Source organism: Lepisosteus platostomus, chromosome 4 (genome assembly GCF_059453375.1).
Source record: "Lepisosteus platostomus isolate fLepPlt1 chromosome 4, fLepPlt1.hap1, whole genome shotgun sequence".
NCBI classification, from domain to species: Eukaryota; Metazoa; Chordata; class Actinopteri; order Semionotiformes; family Lepisosteidae; genus Lepisosteus; species Lepisosteus platostomus.
This window is the reverse complement of record NC_142614.1, coordinates 12,813,323-12,839,104: the sequence shown is the minus strand read 5'-3', so window position 1 is coordinate 12,839,104 and position 25,782 is coordinate 12,813,323. Positions and strand designations below refer to the sequence as shown.

The 25,782-nt window shown below is 38.7% G+C and overlaps 1 protein-coding gene across 4 annotated transcripts in view; it reads left to right on the top strand.

The window, feature by feature from the left end:
- The window catches only part of rfx3 (regulatory factor X, 3 (influences HLA class II expression)), a 55,185-nt gene extending 30,599 nt beyond the window's left edge, over positions 1 to 24,586 (top strand). For 3 of the 4 annotated variants that reach the window (XM_088628591.1, XM_088628592.1, XM_088628593.1), the window contains exons 5-17: positions 1,322 to 1,396; positions 3,862 to 4,043; positions 4,535 to 4,654; positions 5,360 to 5,481; positions 6,544 to 6,659; positions 7,156 to 7,271; positions 8,012 to 8,166; positions 8,823 to 8,920; positions 10,626 to 10,775; positions 11,044 to 11,252; positions 11,853 to 12,006; positions 12,845 to 12,887; positions 13,809 to 24,586. In XM_088628591.1, coding sequence (XP_088484717.1) covers positions 1,322 to 1,396; positions 3,862 to 4,043; positions 4,535 to 4,654; positions 5,360 to 5,481; positions 6,544 to 6,659; positions 7,156 to 7,271; positions 8,012 to 8,166; positions 8,823 to 8,920; positions 10,626 to 10,775; positions 11,044 to 11,252; positions 11,853 to 12,006; positions 12,845 to 12,887; positions 13,809 to 14,032 — 1,764 coding nt within the window. In that variant the 3' untranslated portion in view covers positions 14,033 to 24,586. The remainder of the gene's footprint in view (positions 1 to 1,321; positions 1,397 to 3,861; positions 4,044 to 4,534; positions 4,655 to 5,359; positions 5,482 to 6,543; positions 6,660 to 7,155; positions 7,272 to 8,011; positions 8,167 to 8,822; positions 8,921 to 10,625; positions 10,776 to 11,043; positions 11,253 to 11,852; positions 12,007 to 12,844; positions 12,888 to 13,808) is intronic. The other variant, XM_088628594.1, reaches the window with a different exon arrangement.
- The last annotated feature ends 1,196 nt before the right edge of the window (positions 24,587 to 25,782 follow it).

Below are 25,782 nucleotides of genomic sequence, written 5' to 3'. Positions count from 1 at the left end.
TTGCTTTAGTGCTATTTTATTTTTTTCTTATAAATGCAGTTATTTTGATGTTTACACGCTGAACTGAATGATACATATTTAGGATCAGTTATATCTTATGATTGATTAGAGATGTCTTAGTATTTGACTGAAATCAGACATGCAGTCCACACTTGCAGCTATATGAGAAAACATGTTCTATGAGGAGTGTATGAGGACACAAGTGGGTTCCTGCAATTTGTTGAAAAGAAACTTGTGATTTATTCATCTGTGGTGGGTTGAAGTTGAGTGAAAGAGCAGTGAACCTGCACTGCCCTCTGCTGGTTAGATAGGGCTGCTTCAACAGAAATTCAATTCAGTTACTCTTGTGCACAGCCTGAATCTTATAAAGTTTATCCCCTACATTTTTTGCACAGTCTTTATATAAATTTATTTAGATTTTTTTGCACAAATTTTCGATACATTTATACTTATCAGTGAGGTAGTTTTACTGTTTACATCCTGTACTGAAATGTACGTAGTACCTTGATTATTTGTAGTATGGTGAAGTATTACATTAGATAATTTTTGTGTTTTAGACTCTGTATTTCATTTTAGCAGTGTTGATTTTTGCTCCAGTTCATTGATTGTCTTGCATTTAAATCACCTTGGATAAAGCCATCAGCCAACTTCCTAAATGAATATATGAGCTGTATGTGGAAGACTTCCGTGCTTAACTGTGATGATTTTGCCTGCCTGTCAGGGGGTCTTGTGTGTTTAACTTCTATTTCCGGCCACAGGGCACAGAATGTGGCATCTCTCTTAGCCTGAGATCTAGGTCGATATTCAAAACTCAACAGTCTGCTTAATCTGCAGATAATTATTGCATCAAGTGGAGGGTGTTTAGGTTCAGGTAAAATTGGCATGTTCAAGACATTGAAATAGGAGTTACGTTCAACACACAAAACCCAGTAATTTCACTTCATTATTGCCAGCTGAAGGTCAATGTCACGTGATGCTGTCCTGAGGCTGCTGTAATTCACAACTTATTTGAAGTCAATCAATAAGTTTTTACTAACGCTTTTTCACTCAAAGCAATGACAAATGTGAGACTAAGTAATCAGTAAATCTTCCAGCATTTTGCCTGCCGTTCGATTCTCCCTGCTTTCTCTTCAGGTGAACAGTCTGCTCTGCTAGTCTGCATATAATTTGTTGGGGGCGGTTGCTTTGTCAGCAGTGCTCGTTTAGTATTTCTGTCAATCTTTTTAAAAATCTCTCTGATTTCTGTGTCGTTCTTTTGTTGCTACTTTGTCTTCAGCTTGTTTTTTCTTCTTTTTTTATTTTTGTTTCTGCAATATGTCAGATTGAAATGGCGATTGAGACTCTCCAAAAGTCTGAAGGCTTATCCACTCAAAGAAGCTCTCTGCTCAACAGCCATGTAAGTTGCTCTTACCAGTTGAAGTCTGCAATTGCGTTTTTCCATGCTGCTGCTAGAAATGCTTTGCTCTGCTAGCCTGAACATCTTCTGCTTTTCCTTTGTGAAATCTGATGTGCCATTTTGGATTGCCTTTTTGCACCTTCTTTGGACTAAGAAGATAGTCAGTAGAAGAGGCAATATGACCCATGCTTTTATTTAAACCCAGAGGAAAGGCTTTTTTAACAGTACTTTCCAATCTTGCTCAGCTCTCACTCAACTAAACTGATAATACGTTGAAGCAGACTGGTTTAATTGCTGTTCACTCTGCAAATGTTTGAGATTTTAAATTAGAAATAAATTATTGTAAGTGTCTTGAAATCCACACATGTATTAGAGCAGAGCAAGTGGGGAAAATGTGTTTTGTTTAGACAGTGGGATTGAGTCCAGACGTCACTGAGTTTATGAGTTAGACTGGGGGGTTCTGTCCTGTATGCTAATCCTGTGTACTGATTATGCTAATGTGCTACTAATGTCCTGTGTACTAATTATATTAATAATCAGACGTCAAGACATTAGACCCATTAACAGATTCAGCTCAAACTGAATTGAGGACATAGGGAGAGAGTGTTAAATTGTCATTCTAGGTGTGAAAGGATCTTTTTTGTTCCAAAGGAAATAGGTGAATTCCATAACAATTCATAAACCCTTTCAAAGTAAAAAATCATTTTATTTGATTTGTTTCAAAAAATGTGTTTTGAATAGCTTCACATTAAATCTTCCCCAAAAAGTCTCTCTTTTCGGAATCATTAAAAGAATAAGAAGACCATCAGTGTATCAGATAAGCACTAATGTTCACTGGCACATTCTTGGAGAAAATACATTTATGACTCTACAGCAACATGAAAATGCATAGAATAAGGAACAGCCCAATTGTTTATACAGAAGAAAGGGCTCTTAAGTAACTTTATACCTAAAGTATGTGAATCATTATTTTTTAATATTTGACAGTTATGTTTTTAATGTTGTGAACATTTGTTTTCTCTGGCTATACTAGTCTTGGTGCCTCCCCATAAATGTTATATGACACAGTATGAATGAGATCTCAGTGACTTTTCTTTTTCAGATCTGTGCTTAGTAATTCTGCTGATTACTTTTAGTCCGACCACATGTAGCTGAAACAGATGTGCAGAATACAGGATCAAGCCATTGAGTAAATCAAGCAGCACTGAGTTAGGAATGTTCTTTGCTTCATAATGTTAAAATTGAACATTATTGAACACTTTGCAGAATGAAAATTATGTTCAACAGGTGATGCAGCTTTTGATTGTTTACACATTCTCTCTGCATCAAAACACTGAAATTGTGACCTTTGCTGTTGGGTTTGCTTCTAAACCAACAGAACTCAAATAAAATAAAATAAAAACATTCCAATAAAGTATTATAATATATCTGGTCCCATCTACAATGGACACATCAAGTTACACAGTAATTTGCTTGAGGCAGTTCTCTGCTTCCTTCATCTGTTGGAAGTTCATCATTAACCTGTGTGCCATGTGGTAGTCTTTTATATGCAAACAGATCAGGTCAGCCAGTCTGAAGTGAACAAGCCCTTTGTGGAAGTCTGGACAGAAGCTGAAGTCAGCATCCCTACTGTTACAAACAGTTCTCTTACTGACTCCAAATAGTCAAAACCTCGATTTAAAATCTCACCTGAAGGACGGCTTATTTAAAGTCAAGTTGATAGACATTCATTATTGTCACTAGCCTATATTGGTAGCATAGTTAAAGAGACCCATCTCCACTCCTACTGAGTGGAGAGTTCTGTGCAAGCCATGGAAAATTCATTGGTGGGTATTAATATTGTGAAAACTTAGTTTTGATTAACTAATTCAACTGCAAGAGGCTGTAAAATGGTACTGTAAAAAATTATTTGTGTATGTTATTAACTTGAATGTTGAATTTTGCAGTGGCTGATGAAATTCTAGAAGACAGCTATGATGTTTGAGCAGACAAGAACCCATCTTCACAGCAGAAAATATAACAGAACTGTAGATATAATGACATATCTTCCACTGGTAGTCCTACACGAGCAGTGTCTATACACATTGCATTTATAATTGTTATAATTTACATGTATAAAATCCTATATAATTCAGAAACAACTTTATCTTGCTGTTTTCTGTTTTCTTTTATTCTAATTATATGTAGAGGCAGTTTGAGCTTAGTGCAAAGATCATCTATTGATGTTATTATATTCTCTGATGTGATGATGGGGCCTTATTTAAATTGAGTGGGAAAAATAATTTAGAACTCAATGATAAGATTTTTTTGAAAGCAGAATAATAGCCAACAATTAAAAGATATCACATTTATCCTTGAACGCTGAAGATTCTGAGATCGGAAATTGTTGGTTTTCTGTATTGTGAAGCAGGCCTGACAGAGAGGGCGGGACAGTGTCAGTGCTGAGTCCTTCTTTTGTTTCATAGCTCCAGTGGCTGCTAGACAATTACGAGACAGCGGAGGGGGTAAGCCTTCCGCGCAGCACCCTGTACAACCACTACCTGCGGCACTGCCAGGAGCAGAAGCTGGACCCTGTCAATGCTGCCTCCTTTGGCAAACTCATTCGCTCCATCTTCATGGGGCTGAGGACCAGGAGACTTGGTACCAGGTTGGTCTAAAGCACACTGTTTAAGTTGGACTGTTTCTGTTTAAGTCCAAATTGGCTGTGCCTGCCACAGTGGCTAAACATGGATATGAACTGACAATAAAACCTTTTTCTCATTGCAAATTGCAGAGAAGTAAAACCAAAGACAGATAGCAAAGCTAATTTCATTATGTTAATGAACAGACACATTAAAGTCCTGCTACGTGTTCTATTATTATAATCCTGTAGATACTTCTCTATATTGCTATCATGTATGTTGCACTTGTTTTGCTTCACTTTAAAACTTTGTTTTAACTAACACTGAAGTTGTAGTTTTGTCTTGTAACTGTACTGTTCACACATTCATGTGTTTATAATACTCTACAATGTAAACTGTAGGGCCGTTGTTTTTGTAAATGGTCTTGGAAGATGGCACCAGCTTTCTGGACAGGTATATGATCATAATAATAAAACCAGTTGACAGGGTGTCCCTTTGCAACATCCTCTGATAACAGGGGAAACTCCAAGTACCACTACTATGGGATTCGTGTGAAGCCAGACTCCCCTCTGAACCGACTGCAAGAAGACATGCAGTACATGGCCCTGAGGCAGCAGCCCGTGCAGCAGAAACAGAGGTGAGGCCTGCAGGCTGCACAGTGCCACACAGAACCATTTCGTACCACCACGCACACAGAACTCTACAGAATCGTCTTATACTCCCACCCAACTGCACAGCACTGCAGCTCACCCTATCACACAACATCCATATGTACACCATCACAGCACACAGTGGCACACTGCAAGGAGATGCCACACAGAACAGAACAACCTTTCCAAGGACCACAGAGTTATGTGTATAGAGTCACATTGGGCAGACACCAGGGGCACAATATCACAGAGCACAGCCATGAGATTAGGCAGATCTTTTATCCCTCGAGGAAAAAGTCAAATACCCTGGAAAAAAAATTGATGTTTGTTTCACCATTGACTGTGGTGTGCTTAAACCTATACAGATTATGTTCTACAGAAAGAGTCAGTAGAAGCTGTTGTTAGGACTGCACAAGCCCTTGTGTTTGAAGTGTTTCAGTAAATTAGAGACAATGGGATGGTTAGCAAATCAGTTGGTTGTACGGGCTAATGGTCAGACAGCTAAAATATCCTGAAATAAATCTTTGAGAGATTGTCGAGTGCCTTTGAGAATCTTACTCTGTGACAAAGTGTCATGTCTCTCCATGTGAAGAGAATTTTAATGTCTTCTTCTCAGACTCAGTCTCTTTATGCTTTCTGAAGCAAATTGCTACAGCTTTATTGTAGTTATTGTTGTGGCTATTGTTTGCCAGGTACAAGCCTGTGCAGAAAGTGGACGGGATGGGGGACAACTTTGCAGGCAGTGGACAGCACACGCCAACAGCAGCAGAGCAGACTGTCATAGCCCAGAGCCAGCACCACCAGCAGTTTCTGGGTAAGATCAGTGATGCTACGCAGGACGCTCAGTTAGGAGAGCATGTGTTGTGACAGGACAATGCAATGATGTCTTTTAATATGTACTTATCCTTCAGTCCAGCATATTGTTCCTTCTGTGTTTTCCTTCTTTTGCACGTAACTTTTCTTACTTTTTTTATTTTGAGTCTGCTGCATCATTTTTAGTTTTTTTTTCAGCTGCGTGACTCAAAATGTGTGACTGACATCCGCTCAAAACCCCAGAACAGGGTTTCTGTCAAACATATCTTGTAGCTGTCTTAACAGTGCTGATATCTGATTCAACCAGAAACTTCACCCCCCTTTTCTCAGTGACAGACTTATTTTCTTCTACTCTTCTCTATTCTCATGCAGGTTTTGACTTCATACCTTTCTCCACCCCTCTCCACTTTGCACTTCCTGAGTGGCCTCTCTGCCCCTCCTGCCTCCTCCCCTCTCCCAGCTTTTGTTCATCTGTGCTATTTAATCTTTGCTGTCTGCCCTGTCTTTCTCACACCTGAAGAAGTGTGTTTTCTCTCTTCTCTTTTCAGCGTGGAATTAACCTATTACTTGTTCCTTTGCAGACTACACATGCTGACGCTACCCACCTGAACTACTTGTTAAAAACTTGTTTGTTTAAAACTTGCTTAGCCCAGGCAAAGAAAAATGCAAGTATTTTGTGAAAAAGTACAGTATACAGGGATCGCCTACACTCTGTGACCTTATTTTTTACATGGTCTCATTTAAGCCCTAAAATAAACACTCCAGCACCAACACTCCAATTTCTGAGAAAATGATAATTCTGTTTCTCCAAATGTTAAGACACTTTTCTCCTAGCAAATTGAGCAAGTATTCAAAGTAACATGCAATACCATGGGAAACTCAAGCCACCTCTCTGAGTTACAGATTCCTTTTATCTGCTGCCAGAGCACCATTCCCTTCAGCTGTCATTTTAAAAACCTGTTGTATTTAAAATGTATTATAGTATAAAATCATCTTTGTGCTTGAATGGTCAAGGCCACAGTCCTCTGTTTAATTAAACAGTTTCATTTTTTCCGGAACACAGATGCCTCTCGAGCACTCCCAGATTTCGTGGAGCTTGACCTTGGCGATACTATTATGGACATCATTACTCCTGAGGATATCAAGACCCTGCAGACCCTGTACAGAGAGCACTGCGAGGTAAGTCCATGTGTTTCACCACAAACACAGAATTGTACTGGTATTCAACACCAGAGTAGTACTGTTAGTCAGCACTTCCCATTTCTACTGCTCAGGACCCCCTGTCTTCCTATTCTATCAGTGCTCTGAACTATTTAATCAAGTCTTTAATCAAACTACTTATTTGCTTTCTTTATTGTTTTTGTGTCCTTTGACAATAGACAATTTCAGGTTATATTTTAGAAGCAAGACTTTTACATTATTTTACCACGTAAGTCAATTGAGAACAGATTCTCACTTATAATCATGACCTAATGTCAGGAACTGAAAGTAACTCAGAACTGCATTCTTTAGGAGCTGAAAACAAAAGTCTGTTAATGCTAATTATGTGCACAGTAAAGAGTTTGTTTCTGTAATTAAGAGCTCATTTACAATGGAATCTAGACAGAGAACCTGGATTGGAAAGTCTTACAGTGTTTAAGTAGGAGGCCGCACTGTCTTTCTTTGTGGTTACCAGGCTATTCTGGATGTGGTGGTCAATCTTCAGTTCAGCCTCATTGAGAAGCTCTGGCAAACCTTCTGGCGTTACTCCCCTTCTGTCACACTAGAGGGATCCACCATCACTGAGAACAGGTCTGTACAGTACCGTACCCGAGCAAAACCTAAATGCTATAATACTCAAGTATCTAGAATTATAGGGTCTTCCGACTCTCTTACCAACCCCGCTCTCGTAGTTCACTTTCTTAATTAGTAAAAGTTATGGCTGAACATAGGCCACTGTCTCAAGATACCAAACCTTGTATGAAAGTTTAATATCAGGGCTCTCCACTGTTATAATGAGTCAGATCCCTTTATTATTTTAGTTAATATATTTTTTTCTGGAAATACAAGTTTCTTATACATTCCTTATATTGTTAAACAATTTTTCTTAATATACAAATAGGAGATATGTTTTAAATAAATTTGTTGTATTAGCCAGCGCAAGGCCCTTCTATGCTATATTGAATCCAGCCTGCAATATTGATGCAGTGCTTTCATCTGCTAGAAAGAAGCTCAACATACAACTAAAATCATAAATCATAAGTCAGGAACAGAATTATTGTTTTTGAAAGCCACTGCCATGCAGGTTTTAGGGAACTCTTCCATAGTTAAAGGCCTGGACAAATTTGGAATTGAGATAAATTACGTGAGCAGTTGGTTCATTTATGTGATGCAGCTGAAAGACAACCAAAAGACACTGTGGTTACAGGACCCAGAGCAAGTATCACTGCTATACTAGAACAGCGTATGTCTTCTCATGTCTTCTCACATGTCAGTTATGGCCTTTGTGATATTTTTAAAAACATCTGTAATGTTTATTTTTTTCCTCTTAGCAATGTCAGTGAAATTGAAGGCAGGCTGCCCAAATCAAAACTGATCCTGCTGTGCAAAAATGAGACAGTCCTGAAGTGGATGTGTAACTGCGACCATGTGATGTACCAGGCCCTGGTGGAGATCCTCATCCCTGATGTACTTAGACCTATTCCTAGTAAGACAATGTTGCATCCGCTATTCAAATTCACAGTCTGCATAAGAACAAGATAAGAAAACTTACCTTTGGGCCAATTCTGTACTGAAAGACAATATTATAAATGAAATTGTCAAATTCCAGTGGTTGTATCCACCGATACATTCATACTCATTGTTCATAAAACAGGCAAATTAAAACCTTCTTCTATGCTGTGTAGAGCTCTGATAGTGGAAACCTCTTTCCACAAAGGGTTCTGTGGGAAGAAACAAACTATCTTACTAAGAGACATTGAAGAGACATTGAGTTTGATTTGTGAGTTAATAGGCACAGCCAGTCATTGTAATTGTACCCTTTAGAATAGAATAATTAGAATAGTTGTATGACCACATCTGGAATATAAAATAATTATATATCTCCATAGAAAGTTGTCCTAGAATACATGTACTCAAAATCTGTAGTCAATTATTAGTTAAGGAACAAGTAAGAGGTTTATTCCATGCTGAAAAAAAAGAAAGAAAACACGTTGTGTTTTCTTTTTTTTTTTTTCAGCATGGAATAAACCTATGACTTGTTCCTTTGCAGCCTACGCATGCCGACGCATCTACCCACCTGAAATATTAGTTAGTATCTCTTTATCTACCTGTGTTAATTTTCCTCCATTTTGTTTCTTTTAGGTGCCTTGACCCAAGCCATCCGCAATTTTGCAAAAAGCCTTGAAGGCTGGCTAACCAATGCCATGAACAATATTCCACAGAAAATGATTCAAACCAAGGTAACGGGTTTCATTCAGAGAGTTTGCAAGACCTGGAATAACCCAGAAACATTTTGCTGGTTCTCACTTTGTCATTTGACAACAGACTCCAAGCACTGAAGTGAGATAGGTCTATATGATATCCACAGCTTTTTTATGCGCCTAGTTACCCAACAACAAATACCTGACCATCAAAAGACATCTGCCAGCTAATGCTCCAAATACTTTTGCTTCTTAAAAGAAGTATAAAACTTTCTACCTGGTAAGTTGGCCCAAGAGGGTAGAAATTAATTATCTTTTTTTATTTTAAATACTTTGTACCTAAGAGTTGTGTTCTGTTTTCATGAGAAAAGATTATTATTAGATTAGATTATTATTATAGTGAAAATCCCACTTTAGACTTGTTATGTCCCGCTATGTTTGGAGCAAAATGTATATCTCATTGAACTGATGTTGGTGAAAACTCACTGAACATGAAGAGCGTTAGAGATGCCCTCTGCCTGTAAGACTAGCTTCTCAACAGACATGTCACAGAACATAACATCATTTTCATAAGAAGTTGCTATATACCGATAAAGCTGTTTTTTTTTTTTTTTAGTTCAGCTGTGAAATTTCTGGTATCATCAAGTTACCTCAAGTCTTGAACTTGAACATAGAAAATTTATTAAATTAAAAAGGTCTAATTAAGCTAGTGATTCAGTAATTTATACATTTAGGTAAGTAATGTAGTGTTCACAATGAATGAAAAGCAGACTACATTAAGCCATTGGTACTTGGAATAAAAAGCTATCCAGCCATAGCTTTCAAGGGTCTTTCAAGAAATGGTTGTGAGTCTGTCGGCTACTAATAACCAAGAGAGTAAGATGGTCAACGCCAAGGACTGGGGCTAAATTTGACATTGAATATTTCAGGAGTTAATATATATCTCAGAATAGGGATATACATCTATGAAATGTGCTGTGCTATGTAAGAGGTGGAGGCTATCTTATTCATGTACTGATTGAGAGCTTTTCCTAAAGCCATGGCTGGATGTAATCTTGTTGTAACGTAGGCATCTATTACCAGACCTATTGCTCCTGGGGTGGAAAATGTAGCCCTTCAGTGATGGAGTTTGACAAAGTGCTGCTGGGGCAGAATGATGTGGAATGAACATTGCCTCTCTCTCCACATCAGCATTGTTACACTTTCTGCAAAGATCAAGAAGGAAACACTAACCTGGTGATAAACACCCCTTTGTGTCATAAATTAATTACATGCACAATTGATTATCAGTTATTCTTTTTTAACGTCTGATTTGCCAATTACTTTTGTAATACCACCTGATTGGCATGTTGTGGAAAATAGTGTTTTTCACATCTCAGCACATGGTTACAAATCCTGCAGCTTCATATGGGGAAGGAAGAGAAGCTCCAGTCAGACTCCTCCAACCCACTTACCTTCAAGCCACATCATAGGGTTTTGCAGCTCCAGGAGGTTCAGTGCCTATCAGAGGAGGGACATGCCTGGGTGCTTGAAGATATCATTGTGTCACCAATCTTAGCCCTACCATCAGCAAACTGCTTTTGTGTTCTAAAGGTATTTGTTATAGCGATAAAAGCAATGATCATCATATAATCATAATAAAAGCAATAATGTAGTGATGGTGTATTATAGCTATATGTTTAATAAGAATGCTATAATGTAATGAAGATTTAGGCCATGTGAGAGTAGTTTATCTTGCCCACAGGTTGCTGCTGTTAGTGCCTTTGCCCAGACCCTGCGGAGATACACTTCTCTGAACCACCTGGCCCAGGCTGCCCGGGCTGTGCTGCAGAACACCTCGCAGATCAACCAGATGCTTAGTGACCTCAACCGCGTGGACTTCGCCAATGTACAGGCAAGCCCTCGTCTCCTGTCACTGCGCACATGTTTCTGAGCAATGTTTAGGACAGAAATTAACATGCTTATGAGGGGTGACACATATAACATGCTGGTCACCATGCATTTAGATGGAAAAATATCCTAACCTCTCAGTTGTTCTTGAAAACTCTCCATAAGAAGGACATTTACATTCCTGACCACCCGGTAAAGTTTTGCTGAGCAAAACAGGCTGCTCCTCTACATATTTCTACTGGGGAACTGATTGGTTGATCTCATCCTTGCAGGAACAGGCTTCCTGGGTGTGCCAGTGTGAAGAGAGTGTGGTGCAGAGGCTGGAGCAAGACTTCAAGCTGACCCTGCAGCAGCAGAGCACCCTGGAACAGTGGGCAGCCTGGCTGGACAATGTGGTCAATCAGGTGCTGAAACCGTATGAAGGGAGGCCCAGTTTCCCTAAAGCTGCTCGGCAGTTCCTCTTGAAGTGGTCCTTTTACAGGTAATCAATAACAGCCGATAAAGTCAGAACACCCTCTGTCTGTCACTGCTCTTTCTCAACTGCAGTTGATAAAGTAATCTAAGCCCTTACCTGTCTGTCTTAAAAACGTTCTTTTGGTCCATCCTGCTTGTTTCATTGCTAGTCTTGACCATAAGAAAGGCTAGAAATGAGAGGAGGACATTTGGAAATACATATATTGACAAAATATCTTCCTTTGTATTTGGGATAATGTGAGCATTTAGAAGTACTGAGTTTGCTTCTTTCTTAGATCAGCTTCAGCAGGGTACCAGATTGTCATGTTACCCAGATTTTTAATAATGAATCAGTAGATGTTATGGATTCTAGTATTGCTTGAATGAGTATATGCTCTTGGGTTTGGGTTCCTTGGGTCCATCACATATAGGAGGCAACCTGGCTGAACATTACTGAAATTAATGATTTAATATTCTAATGACATTCCATGCATCATATTTACTGTTAATCCATGTTTTCAATTCAAATGTTACTTCTACCAGTCTGAGAGCCACAGTTATGCTCGTAGGTAGTTTGATGTGCTTCTGTTGCAGTTATCACACTTCAGCTTGACACTGTCTTTTCCAGCTCCATGGTGATCCGGGACCTCACCTTACGGAGTGCTGCTAGTTTCGGTTCATTTCATCTCATTCGCCTCCTCTACGACGAGTACATGTTTTATTTAGTGGAGCATCGTGTTGCCCAGGCAACTGGTGAGACGCCCATTGCTGTCATGGGAGAGGTAAGGAAACCATATCCTGGGAGAAGATTGTTCTCTCAATTGGTTTGTTTTTGTTTTACTTTTCTTTCAAGATGTAATGACGTTAGTCTTATTAAAATTATTTTCTGTGGAGATTACATTGTTAAATCCAGTAGTGTTTAATCTAGAAAACTTGACATTGAAGTTAAAATCAAATTAAGGCACTTGTTACATCTGTTGATCTATTGATCTCAAGTGAGGCCTCAGTGGATATGAGCTAAACCAGCTCAGGGGCTGATAAAGGGTTTGGTAGTGGATCTCCCTGAGGAAAATAAAAGTAATGCCTCTCTGTGTTAGGATCTGAATTTTCTCCATGCCCCCTTCTCACATCACTGATGTGTGTGATGGAGAACCATTACAGAGATACATTTCATGCTTTTTAGAAATGTAGTAATGCTCAGTTATTCAAATAGTTACAGTAGTTATAGGCATAAAAGTCAAAAGCAGTATTAAATACATGGTAATTAAAAAAAATGTTTTTTTGTCTGAACTCTCCCTACTGACTCTGAGGAAAGCCAGGACTGCACATCAGGGAGAGAGAAGAACACTGTTCAGGCGATTCAGGTTCAGATAGACTGATAATGATGTTCATGACATTCAGAAGAGGGGTCAAGACTCCTCAGTTTTGCTGTCGTGTTTGTTTTAGTTTGTCTTCTTGTAGGATTCCTTAAAAGCATTTTCGCATCAAAGGATTTCTTGCATACCCTAACTGATATCATTTTTAACTGAAAGAAGCCTGTTATTGTGAAGTGTTGCTGTGAATGTATTGCACAAGAGACTCAGTGTGTCATGTAACTGTTTTTTTCTCTTCACCCTGAAGTTTGATGATCTCAATACCATGTCACCTGCAAATATCGACAAAGGTAAATAACACTTTACAGCTGTTGATTGTGTGGTACATGATATCACTACAAAAAAATAAATCTGTATATGCCAACTAAATAATAACAGTTGGTTAAACAGATACTATATAAAGAATTTCTTGATATATTTAAGTTTTGCTGGACTTTCATTGCTCCTCTGTCATTTTCACATTTTTACATGTGGTAACCACATACTTTAACTATTGTAGTTAATAGTGAAGCAGGCAGTGGCAACAAGGTTATTGTCGTTTCAAGGCAATACCAGAAGCTTGTTAATTTTGCAACAGGTTTTCCTGCAGGGAAAGGCTTAGGCAGATGGTAACCTCCACCCCTCCCAGCCACGCCCTCAGCCTTCTAAAAAATTGATTTCTTTACTATCTTGCAAACTAGCAAGATATCTTTTTTTTGTAACTGAACAACGTTATCCTGAACAAGATTTTATTTGACCACAACAAGTAGTTTGAAGATTCATCAAAGATGCAGGCTACCTATGATGCTGCCCAGGGAATAGCTTTGTACTTGAAACGCATTGCTATTTGCTATTTTCTGTCTGCATCAAACGACCACTGTGTTCATTGTGCTATTGAGGCACTGATCATAATTTGCGCTCATTTTTTCACTTTGAAAATTAAGGGGCAAGTAACGCAGGGACACAGTATTTGTCGGTGACCCAATGATTCTGCTGCAAAGAAACTCTTGAGTTTTATTTTCTGCGTCTTACTAACATAGCTCCCAAGGATTCAAATGTGTGTGATTGTAATCAAGTAGAAGCACTTTAGCAGGTTAAGAGATCGAAGTTTAATGAAACCAGATCCTTGATGAGCTGGGTCTATCAACCCAGTCTAGTAAAACAGGACATTGCTGAATCAGAGAGGCAAGGAATCCAGATTGTCCTAATGTATGCGTTTCCCTTCTGAGCAGATGAAGTGAGTGACGCGGAGAGCGAGATGGAGGATGAAATGGAGGACTCGGGGGAACCACTGGCTAAGAGAGAGAAAGCAGAGGTGAGCCAGGCTTTACAGGGGGCGCTGGACGGCGGTGTTCAGCCTATCATCCTGAACTCTCTGCCACCTGAGCACATCCTCCCTGGCACGCCCACCATCCGGCACTGCAGCGCCACCGGAAACACCTACGCCTCGGTCTGAGGCATCCAGGGGCTGGAGCACCTCTCTCCGTCGCTTGTCACCATGCTCTCTCAATAGCCGTCTAAACCTGTAGCTTGACTGTTTGCAGATTTCTCTTGGTCTCGTGAACAAGGGTGTTCGTGATTCTAAGCCTAAGAACCAAAACCATGTGAAGCCTGAACTGAGCGCACTGGGCTGAACAGGGTTCTCTCACCCAAAGAAGGGCAGGTGAGTTGAACTAGGGGGGTCTCGGGCTTGATCTGCCACCCGGCAAGATAACGTCACTGTCAACCTACGTGAAGCAGTCTGTTTGGGAAACGAGGCATGATTCAATGTTTTGAAATGTCATTTTCTGTAATTCTCTGCACCCTTTGTGGCCACGAACACAGGTCCAGTTCTCCCATCTGTATTGGACAACCTGCTCCAACAAAGAGGAAGAACTTCTTTAAAGAAAGAGAACAATCGGCTGTTTAAAAAAAGGACTTGCTTTCATGTACCAAAGGTTATGGTAGTGACCTGCTTGATAAAAATCCCATTGGTAACCCATAAGCCACTACACAAGATTCATTTGATTCTTTCCCCCTGAAACTGCTCAGCCTGTGTGTAGCTTCAGCCTGTGTGTGTAGCCCCAGTTCAGTTCAGGTGACGCTGTCACCCCTGCCTTACTCTGAATGTGCTGTTTCTTTGTCTCTCACTCAGCAAAATATGGCCAGCCTCTCTCCCTTTGTGCTCCTCTTTTGTTTTAATAATCTCACACATGACTGAAGTATTTTCGCAGTCCCTAAAAAAAAACATCCTTGTTAAGAGGTAGTCTAGTGACAAACATCTGTACCAGAAGTGCTGACACAGTTCCATAGTGGCATCAGTGCCCCAGGTGCCAACCTAAGTCTCAGCCGAATGTCTGAATTAAGAAGCTCCTTTCCTCCTCAGTGCAGCAGGGACCATTGGAGTCCAGAGATGTATAAAAGGAATCTAAAGTTAGAGGAGCATTGAACTGATATCTTTCAATTTGGCAGTTTATTTCCTGTTGTAGAGCAGGTGTAGCACAGTCAGAATCGTGTATAAGGGCAGCTACAAATTAGATTAGTATCACTCACTGAGATTCTTTTTAAACCTTTGTGTCTGTAATTACCCCTATAGTGACTTTGTGGATTCTGCCATTACCTCGTTTAGCAGTTGGCACACATTATTACTGTACAGGAGGTACGTTGATGCAGATGGTTGGAAAAACCAATCTGTGCTGTTCAAGCAAAAAAAAAAAGCAATGGTCTACATGTCATGACATCTTTGTCTGACTGCCAAAACTGTAAACATGACCATTCCAAGACACTATGGTCTAGTTTTCGAGTCCAATATTTAAAAACAGTACAGGAGACACTTAGGGTCCTAGCCTGTTTGTCACTGGTAAAGTATGGATTCTCTCCAGTGTCTTGTTTGCACTTATGGCACTAGCGAGGAAAAGAAATATGGTTCCTGCCTGGTCTTTCTGTGACACTTTTTCTCATCCTAGTATTTGTGTGTTGTGGTGACCACATTGTGTACTGTATGGTCCCCAGTGATAATATGAAACCCTTGTTGGAGCTGCTAACTTGTCAGGAGAGAAAAGTCTCCATTTTAATGGACAATGCATTGAGCTTTAACACTCTTTCTGTGGTATCATCAAATCGAAGAGTTGTGATTTCAGGGCAAACTGTTGCTTGCGGATGTGAGAGCAGGGCTTGGCAATGATTTCACTTAAATTCACTGGAGTTCTTTGTCTTGAGTTGCCTCCATCCCTGCACAAAGTGGCAGGAACCTGTGAGTTTTCCTCATAGTGAACTTTATGGGGATGAGGATGTTATATACCAGATCAATCATATAGGTTGATCTTAATACTCTTTGTTTTTTTTCCCCCATTTCTGATGATCAGTTTGTGGTGCCTTTGATTGAGGAGACTAGTGTTAGTAGAGACTTATGTAGAGGGCTCAAGATTTGTTTTTGAGATTTGGTTAACTCCAATTACTGGACAGCAGGTGGAGCTGCAGCAGGATCACAGCTCATGGAGATCACAAGAACATTTGCCACAGGTGTATTCGCCTGCAGCAGCCCAGATACCATGGGTGCACTGTGTAAGTTTGGTGTTCTTTGTAAGGGACTAATGTTACTGCAGCCTGTCATCCCACTTAACCCTTTGCATATTTTATTGTGTAATGTAGTCTTTTTCCTGAATGAATGTGTGTCAAAAAGGGGAGATAGTAAAACTGGGGTTATTTTTGTAGTGCTAAATACAAATTTAGCGGCATTGTGTGAAAAGAAAATGAATGCTAGAAGCCCAGCAAAATTATAAAATGAGGGTTAATTTGGTTTCTAAAATTATAACAATGGTTTCTGATACATGAAATTATCATTTAAAGATCTTCAGTCAGAAATTAGTAAAAATATCTCTAAATGAAGTGAACTAAAATACATGGGTACACTATTTTATTCTGTATGTTTTTATTAGCTTAACGAGAATTGTGAGTCCTGTATGAATGGAAATACTGAACTGTGATTTTTGTGAGATTTTTACAGCAGTCAGTAAGGCAGCTCAAGCTGGCAGGCTGCCTCTTCTGTACATCACGTGCTACTGTACTGTCAGACTTGGGTCAGCTGCTGTTCTGCAGGGTGATGACAGTGCTGTAAATATTAGAGCTAGATTTCGTATGTTCCAGCCACAGTTTCCCTAGGGCACATAGGTCTGTAGTTAATAGCTTTAACTGCTAGTATAGTACAGTACTCATAGACATTAGTCCCAGAGCAGTAAGATGTGATTATAGGAGTTGTTTGTTTACTGTGCCACGCAGTTGTTTTTTGTTACCAGGGCCCTTTATTGTACTCTGTCTATCAAGGAGATTTTGGGATTGGACCAAAACAAAAGAATCAAAGCAGACACACCTCAAGAAGTTGCGTCATCCTTTCTGTAGGCGGCATGTTGGACTATTGCCATGTACAGAATTAATGTCAGGGATCAATGTACCTCCGCTTCTGCACAGTGCCTTAAACAACTGCAGCTTTTTTTGGCTCCTCCCACCCCCCACCCCCAACCCAACCCCAGCAGTCCGGCAAATCATTTATCTGTATTCTGTTGTTTTTGTAACCTTGTGTGTGAGTGGTGTATCCTTATTGACCATGCTCCAGTTTTACTTGAGCTGAGGAGATACAGAATGAGTTGAAGCTTCTCCTGAGCAAACTCAGACAGCTGGGTTTGTGACCCACCATCTAAGTGGAAACAAATGGCACGACTGGTTATTTTTCATTTTGTGAAAAGGATTCCAGCGATTTCATACCGAGTTCTTTTATGTCAGACTAAACATTATTATGTCAATATTGACTCTACCTGCTCTTAAAAGACAAACATTTAGACTGAGGTATTTATAAAGTGATTTTAACAGAAAGACATAGATTTGTGGGGATTTATTCATTTACATCTAAATGAACTAATTGCACTCCTGTGAGTTTTATAGCCCTTCCTATGCAGGGAGAAGGGAAACCTATTGCTGCTGATAGTCAGCTGGTCAGTATGCAGGAGAATGGACTCAAACTGTGTTCAGCACTCGTCAGATACTACAGGTAACCTGAGTTTCTGAACAGATTCCATCAGATACTAACCCCATGTCTGAACATATAACTGCTGTGTCTCAATGTTTTTTGTTCAGTGTGCTGTAGCAAAGAGAGTGATCTGTGAGTTTGCTGTGGCTCCATGTTCTCTACTGCTAGTGGGCTCTGGCTCATTTGGCAAAACGCATGCAGCATGCAGGGCTTCTTGTGTCCTGATCTCTGTGTTGTAACAACACAGGTGGCTTCGAGTCCAGCTGCCCATGTGCTGCACCCTCTTTGCAACTGTTCAGTTTTCAACTGGCTGGAGTGCACAGATTCCATTTTTAATTTCAGCTCAGGCTGCTGAGCTGCTGAATTTTGCTACAGCCTTTACAAGTTTGTTTACCTGAGATTATTTCTTTGTAAAAACAAATTACTACCATCAGCAGTTATTAGATGGAGTGCAAACATCACCTTGATCCTTACTCTGTTTTCTCTTTATTAATGTATATTGGACCAAATTAATATTTTCTATGATATATCTATCTAGATTTATTTGGTTTGTGTATTTTTTCATGTATTTGCTATGATTGTCATTCTGTCATGTTTGGTAGCTATGACTTGGTGTTGTTTGGATTATGGCTGGGGACTGGGCTGTGGAGCCTTATGTCAGGCTTGCTGCTTTCTCTCAGGTCATTAACTGTATCTTCTTGGCGCTTTGATGTATGAGGCACAAGCCTGTAAGACTGCTCGCTGTGACAGGTGGACAGGAATTGAGAAGTATTTCTCATTTAGGCTGTCTTGATGTATTAGAAAGCTTGTGAAATTCACTTCTTGTCTCTTCTCAAAGTGCAGGCATGATATTCTGTTGGCCTGGATCAATTGTATATGTGTTTTTAGCCTAATAGGTAGTGACATTGATGAAGGAATATTTATTCAGTTTATTATCCTCATGAACAGGATACACGGTAATAAAGAGAAAGTATGTTGAAAAAATAGCCACCATGACTGGAAATGCTGACTTATTTGCAGACTTCAGCATTGGTGTCCTTTATTTGGAACAAGGTTAGTCACTCTTGTATTTAATGTAAAAAATCTGGTTATTGCCTAACCAGTTCACTCTACATCCAGTCAGGATAGGGGAAGTGGGTGTGACTTTCAGTCTAAAGCAAAACAAACAACGGGAATTCTAAGTCTTTTGAATTGTTCGCACCTGCCTTTAATAAGAATCACTTTATATTTCAGATGTGTGTTTTGTTTCTGTTAACTACATGTTGATAGTGAATTGTTAATGAGTTGCTATACTGTACCTTTACCTGCCTGTGGCTCACCACTCCAGGGGGCTTTTCCAGCGCTAGGCAGGTCCACAGTCAGCCAGTGTGTCCCCACTCTTCTCTGCTGCTCCAGCAGCTGCCATGAGCTTGCTCTCAGCGTCACCAATGTGAGCTGAAAGCTGTTCTCTGCCCTGCAGTCTAGCTCTTCTGTTTGTGCTGTGGCCTGTGTAGCAAAACAGATGGCTAGATTTTTTACAGCATTTTTACTGTAAAGGTCATGACTTCTCTCTTGTGCTGGTATGAGATGAGGGATGTATTGGCAAGCAGAGTCAATTTATAACCCACATTCTGAGACTGGGTGGACAAATGGCAATTTCAAATTGAAAGACCAAGGACTGTTCCAAAAGTGATGTAATTTTGGGAAGAAAGACAGAGTGAAGATCACAAGCTGTTGCCTGTTGCTACCTGATTTATTTGTTGTTTCTGTGCCTGACCGAAAAAGTTAATGATGCTGAGACATATAAGGCAGCTGTCATTTTCACAACACTGGCAAACTCTGTACTTGAATTTCTATCGATTTTTCTTTTATGAAACCGTAGTGGCTGGAGGTGTTTAAACTGAAAAAGAAATAGTTAAAATTCACTGTTTTAAAATACTACTGACTGACTTAAGAAATGTCTACAACTGTAAACCTTTGAGAACTCTCTGCACAATCATTTAATCATCAGACTACATTTTTTTGTTATTACTCCAGAACTTTTACAGATACATTTCACAATTAATTTAGCAAAACGTATCGATTAATGCCTATCAACTGAGGCAAGATCTGTTTACAAATCCTCCCCAAAATGCTAATACATTTCTTATATTTTTATGCTAATGCTATTATGGTATCTTTTTTAAAATTGCTGTTAAAATAGACAAATAGAGTGCGATGTGTCTTAATTATTATGGTCTCTTATTTAGGCACTTTACATGAGCCAGTTATGTTTTTGTCTCTGATCTCAAGTGAAATTTAGTTTAGAAGATTTTTTAGAAAACCTAAAAAATGACTAGGTAGCTTTAGAAATCCTTAACTAGATGACAAAATGACTAATACTTCACCTCATAAAGCAGACTCCCACAGTGTATGTATGGTGGGATCATGACTGTCTTGTGACATATAAGCACAATAGATTTTAAAAAAGTAATTTTCTTGGTGCCATGATGAAGCTGTTGTGTTTGCTCTGGAGAAATATTTGCTCGGATATTTGTTGGCCTGCAATAATACCAAATCCAGCTGTGGCGTGTCTGAGGTGCGAGGTGAGCGGCAGGGTGGTATAGGCACTGCTCCGCTGCCCACGTCGTGTGGCACACCCTACTGTGCCCGCCCCTCCTGCACCGGCCTCACTCATAGTACATTCTTCACTCTCGGTGCATACAGCTGGTGAATACACATTTATCCACCGCTAGTAGTCATCAGGCAATTGAAGTAGGTAGCTGCTTCAGCATGCGTAGGCTGCAAAGGTAAAGGTTTATTCCATGCTGAAAAGAAAAGAGACACGTTTCAGCTATGGAGCGTTCTTGTAGAGACCTCACACCTGAAGTAGGCCCCCACAGCCGAAACATTGCATCTCTTTTCTTTTCCTTTTCCATTCCTATCAAACAAATGAAACTAATTCAAAAGACAATACACTGTTTTGCCAGCAGTGCAAACAGTTCTCAAAGGGTTAATCAATTATATTTATTCATATTGATTTGTACAGTCTCATAAGTGCTTTTTGTTTTGCATGCATTTTGTGCTGCTAGTTTAATGGTCTGTTTATTTTTAATTTATTTTCTTTGTGACATGTGCCTGGTAGAATCATTTTTTTTTCCAGTGATCCTAACATGGTCCAAAACAACCTCTTAAAACATTAATATCCTGCCTGGTTATACATTGCACCCATTTCTAAGGATTCTTATTTTAAAACATTCTCTTATGTATGTGTTTAATTTTACATGGAAGGGAAAAGTACTGTAAAGTCCTTACTGAGATTTTTTTTTTACTGAAAATGTTAGAATCATAAGGATTGCTTTGTTTGTTTGTTTGTTTGTTGGTTTGTTTTTTAAAGAAAAGCCTTTGGCTGTTTTATTGTTAAAATATCATCTCTTATTTAGGCCAATGTAAAACAAAAGTAAAAATTCCTGCCTTCTTTTAAAGGAACATATCAATTTCCATTTTGGTTCAATATTGAAAGCTATTTCATTTTCCTAAATGCAAGTGTAAAAAGTGGGAAAACGTGTTCCATTCTCTCCCTGCAAATCACTGCTCATGTAATGCTTGAGATTGTGCAGAACTACAGTGCAGCTTCAGTTACAAAAGAATATTCAGTGCCTTCAATGATATACACTACCATGAGTGAGCTTGATCAGGACCAGAGAAAACTGAGGCCACATCAGCCCAGCTCTCTCCTGCAGTCCCCAGGGTCTGACTTCTCTCAGTGACGTGTGTGAAGACCACATTTTATTTAGAGACTGGGTTGTTAAAAGGGAAACGGATCATGTAAGTTTCAGGAGGTTTGAATGAGGACATGCACCGTTTGTTTTAGGGTTTGCATTTAGCTCATTTAGAATAGAGAACTGGCTGGGAAAATGATAATGGGACCATCACTTAAGGAACTGATAAGTGCAATGCTCCTCAATTACGTAAACATATTGTTATTAAAGAGGGAACACTACACCACAATACCCTACTTATATCAGCTGCAAGTTAAAGAGTAGCTGCCTGAAGGGGATTTTCTTTTTGCCAGGGGCTCCTTTTGTCCTGCCCTGTAGACAAACCCCAATCAGGAACTAGGATAAAGCACTAACACTGTATGTAACCTTATATCAAAACTCTTGTTTGCCGTCCTCATCAAAAACTTTTGGTCAGCTACTCCTGGGTCTGTTGGGTTGACTGGTCCTTAGTTTGCCTCTATGTACACTTTCAAACATAGAGTGAGCTGTCAACACTTAATAGACAATGCTGTCAATATTCATTCCAAGAAATGCACACAACATCAAAATATATCAATATGGTTTTGACAAAAAAAAAAAAATTCCAAAGCACCCTTTAACTGGTGTTATGATGACATATTTTGATGTGCCTGCTTTCCAGTGGTTTATTCTGTCTTTTGAGCTTACGCCAACAACAAAACCTGGACACACGCATCACTGTTGTGCTCTTTCTGGAAAAGAGCACTTCTGTCGGTAGTAGTTCTTTTCTGAACCTTAAAAAAGTAAGAGAGTTATTCAGTTCAGACTAATCCTTTTGAACAAAAATGAAAGTATGATAAAGTAGTAATTAAAATAAACAGAAGTATGTCATCGGTTGTCTAGCTTTTCTGTTTTTTATAAAAAATGGGTTAGATCTCACAGAGTTATACAGAGAAGAGTTATGGTGCACTTCATTAGGTTTGTCTTGCCATCCACTGAACTTTAATACAGCTGAGTTCATATGGAAATGCTGCTCAGAGAACTTGCAGAGTCCAAATTAAATTCATACTCTACCTGTTGAGGAGTTCAGGAGATGATCTTGACCGACAGAACAAGACTAGAAATAAAGATTCCTGAGAATTATAAGACACATTGACTCCTTTTTTGAGCAATCTTTTTGATTCTTAACTTATCTCAGATGCAAAAACCAGTCGGTACAGAACTCTACAGGACATTCATTCAGTATATATCGGTTTAAAAAGTTTAGGTTTTTTTTGTATTTATATTTTTTTCATCTTATGCTTATACATTTATTCAAAAGATTATACATCTTAATTTTTTTACAGCAAAGTACTTTTTTACACACATCTTTCACACAGACGAATCAGAATAAAATCCCATCTTGTTTTCTGTTTACAAAATTGCCTGCTAATTTTAATATTTTAGACTTGCTCTACTAGTGTATATTGTATCATATAGGAAAAACATGATGGAAGTCAAACACTGAGATTCCTTTTTTTCTAAACCAACAACTCTTAGTTTTGGATTTGCTGATCCTCAAAATCGCCTTATTTTTAAAAATGTTCAATAACAGATTTTGTCGTCAAAAGGCCAAATGTTGTATTTAAAAGATCATCAATAAAATGAATGACTGATCACTTCTTTACCTCAACTAGTTACAATTCCTAAAGCACGAAGTAACCTGTGTTATAAAACTACAAAACAACAATCAAAACAGAAATTAGTCACTAACAACCAAACAAGCTAGAATGGCAAAGTGGCATGCTCCTGTTTGTAGCCTTATGATTTTTGTTTTGTTTTTATGAAATAAAGATGCTCACATCAAAGGTGAGATGCCTGGTGAAGCCCCCAGTAGACAAATGAAGCTCTTAGATACATTAAGAATAATTGATTGTAATGCATTCCAAATATAAAGTATCTTGTCCATCCTTTAGTTATTTTGAATAGTAATTACATTGACTCCATCTGGCAAGTCTTAGAAGGCAGTCTCTACTTACGTGATTGTATTAAAACCTTTCAATCAGTGTGTTAAAATAGATTAATAGAAATAGGGATCGTTCTTTGCAAGCTGGTATCTCTGTAGGCCTGTATCTCCTTTATAATCCCTCGTTCTCTCCATGTGCAATACTTCATAGACTATTTTCACTTGTAAAATTTAAAGTTTGACTTTGAGTTGCTTCTAGACTTCCAGCATCCGTAAAGTTCCTTGTAAATGTCATCATAAAACCTGTTAATAGGGATAGTAAAAATAAATAAATAAAGTAATTCACAGATTCTTTTTAAAAGAGTTGTTTACTTACAAACACACCAACATTGCAGAACACAATTTGTTGTTGGAACTATTATTAGGTTATAAGAGATGAAGTGCTGGCCACCCATCTGGGTATATCTGCTGCAAAAATGGTCTCCATCAATGGGAGGACATATGCGATAACATTCTGTATGTTCCATTATGTGGTGGATGGTAATTCTCTTGCGATTCTTGGCACTTAATGTTAACCTTGGGTTTTTTTTTAGTGTCTTAACTAAAACTGTGTACACAGGATGTTCTAATGACAGTTTTGCCAATGGAAGAAGAATACTGTAATATTGCTGTCAATTTTGGTTTTGCAGTACAGTAAAAGCGGTGTGTTGATTTCCGATATATTTGAAGTGCCATCTGACAGTTCTCTTTGTAAATGGTGACATGCTGTAGCTCATTCTGATGCAAGCACAACCCGCCCACAGTCTCGCAGGCCGTGTGGCTCTGTGCTCTCCCAGTAGCTGAGTCTGTGGTGTATATACAGAAAAATGGAGGAAATGTATCTCTGATTTTTTTTTGCCATTGTTGTTATTTTCCTTTATTCTTTTTGGATGACAAATTAATTTTTAATTATTTAAATATGTTGAATGAGTACATTGTGATTCTCTCTTTTTTTGTTTTGTATAATGTGTTGTATTTTGTAAATATATATCATTGTGATTTTTTTGTGTGTTGTTTCAAGTTAAATTTTGGTATATCATATCCTCTAAAATTGGCAAGAGCTAACAAGTGCAAGGGTGATTTGTATTGTGTATTTTACAAAAAAATAATAATAACAAAAACAACTGGGGAACTTTTATATTTATAAAGGTATATATTAACTTTTAGTGTGTCGTTATAAAAGAATCTATAGGAAATATTAAGGACACATGTAGTTTGTTTTTCTGAATATTTCAGATTTGAGCTCAGGCTAGCTTACTGGTGTTGTTTTCTTAAAATTTGTGGCTTGTCTTTCAAAATTAATAAACTTTTTCTCGTTGAAATTTAGCATTGAGTTGATGTCTGTTTTCATAAATGAGTCTGTTTCATTAGATCTTTTTTTTTTTTTGAAAATGGGTGGGAGCACCAACACATAACAGCGAGCTGGATGAAAGCCCAAAGGATCTAAGGTGAGTTACAAGCAAGAGCAGGTCCTTCGGCAAGTCTAGCTGGTTTGGTTGCTGAAATAGCCAATTGAAAATGGTGTTTTAATAAGCTACAAAATGGAACATCACCTACTGCATTAACACCTTTGTTAGGAAATAAAACACTGCCAGGTTAAAGAGGAGCTCTGTTAGATCATTTCAGAAATATGTGATTTGAAATACTGGGTAGACTTGAAGTTGATTAAAAAACCTGCAGTGCATACACTGGTTACATGTTACAGTGCCAAGGACAATGTTTGTGAACCCAAGGAGGTTGGATCTGTATTTTCATATATTTTATACCTAAAAACTCAATTGGAGCTGCATGATAATAAATGGTGAAGACAACCTGATTAAGAGTGTGACTTAAAGACATAACATATATTTGTATTAAAAAAAAAATGATCCAGCAGTAGATATCACATCCTGTGAATACATTTGTGCACCTTTAAATCCAGTAACTGGTGGCACCTCCTTTAGCAATTTTGACTTCAACTAGATGTTTCTTGAAATTGATTATCAGTTTCCAGGATGTTATTAGAAATAATTTACTCTATTGCATTCTTGTGTTCATTCTAATTTTTTCTCAATATTGTATTTGGCGGTTTTATTGTAGTGCCTCTAATGCCTGTAAACGCACAAGGTGATTTTTTTTTCAGGAGCCTCGTGAGCAGTAGTCAAGACATTCGGCAGCTGCAGACCCATTTCCTAATTCAGGCCACCAAGCCCAGCTGGAGCTCTTTTGTCCTTCACTCAGCTGGCAGCTCCAGTCATCACAGAGTGCACAGGAGTGAAAGGGCTGCTCAGCACCAATAGCAGAACATCCTTTCTTAGTCACAGGTGTCCACACCACTCGGTTATAAGGAGGCCAATAAAAGCCTAATTACTGAGGTCCAGTGGTCAGTTAATCTCATGTCTTGAGTGAGCTGCCAGTTGAATAAAGGATAAAATACGAACAAGAACTCAGCCGGGAGACAGCTGTCAGATGAGCTATATTCTATATGTAGTGATCAAGATTTCTTATTTAACTGGACCTTAATAATTTTCTCAATATTACAG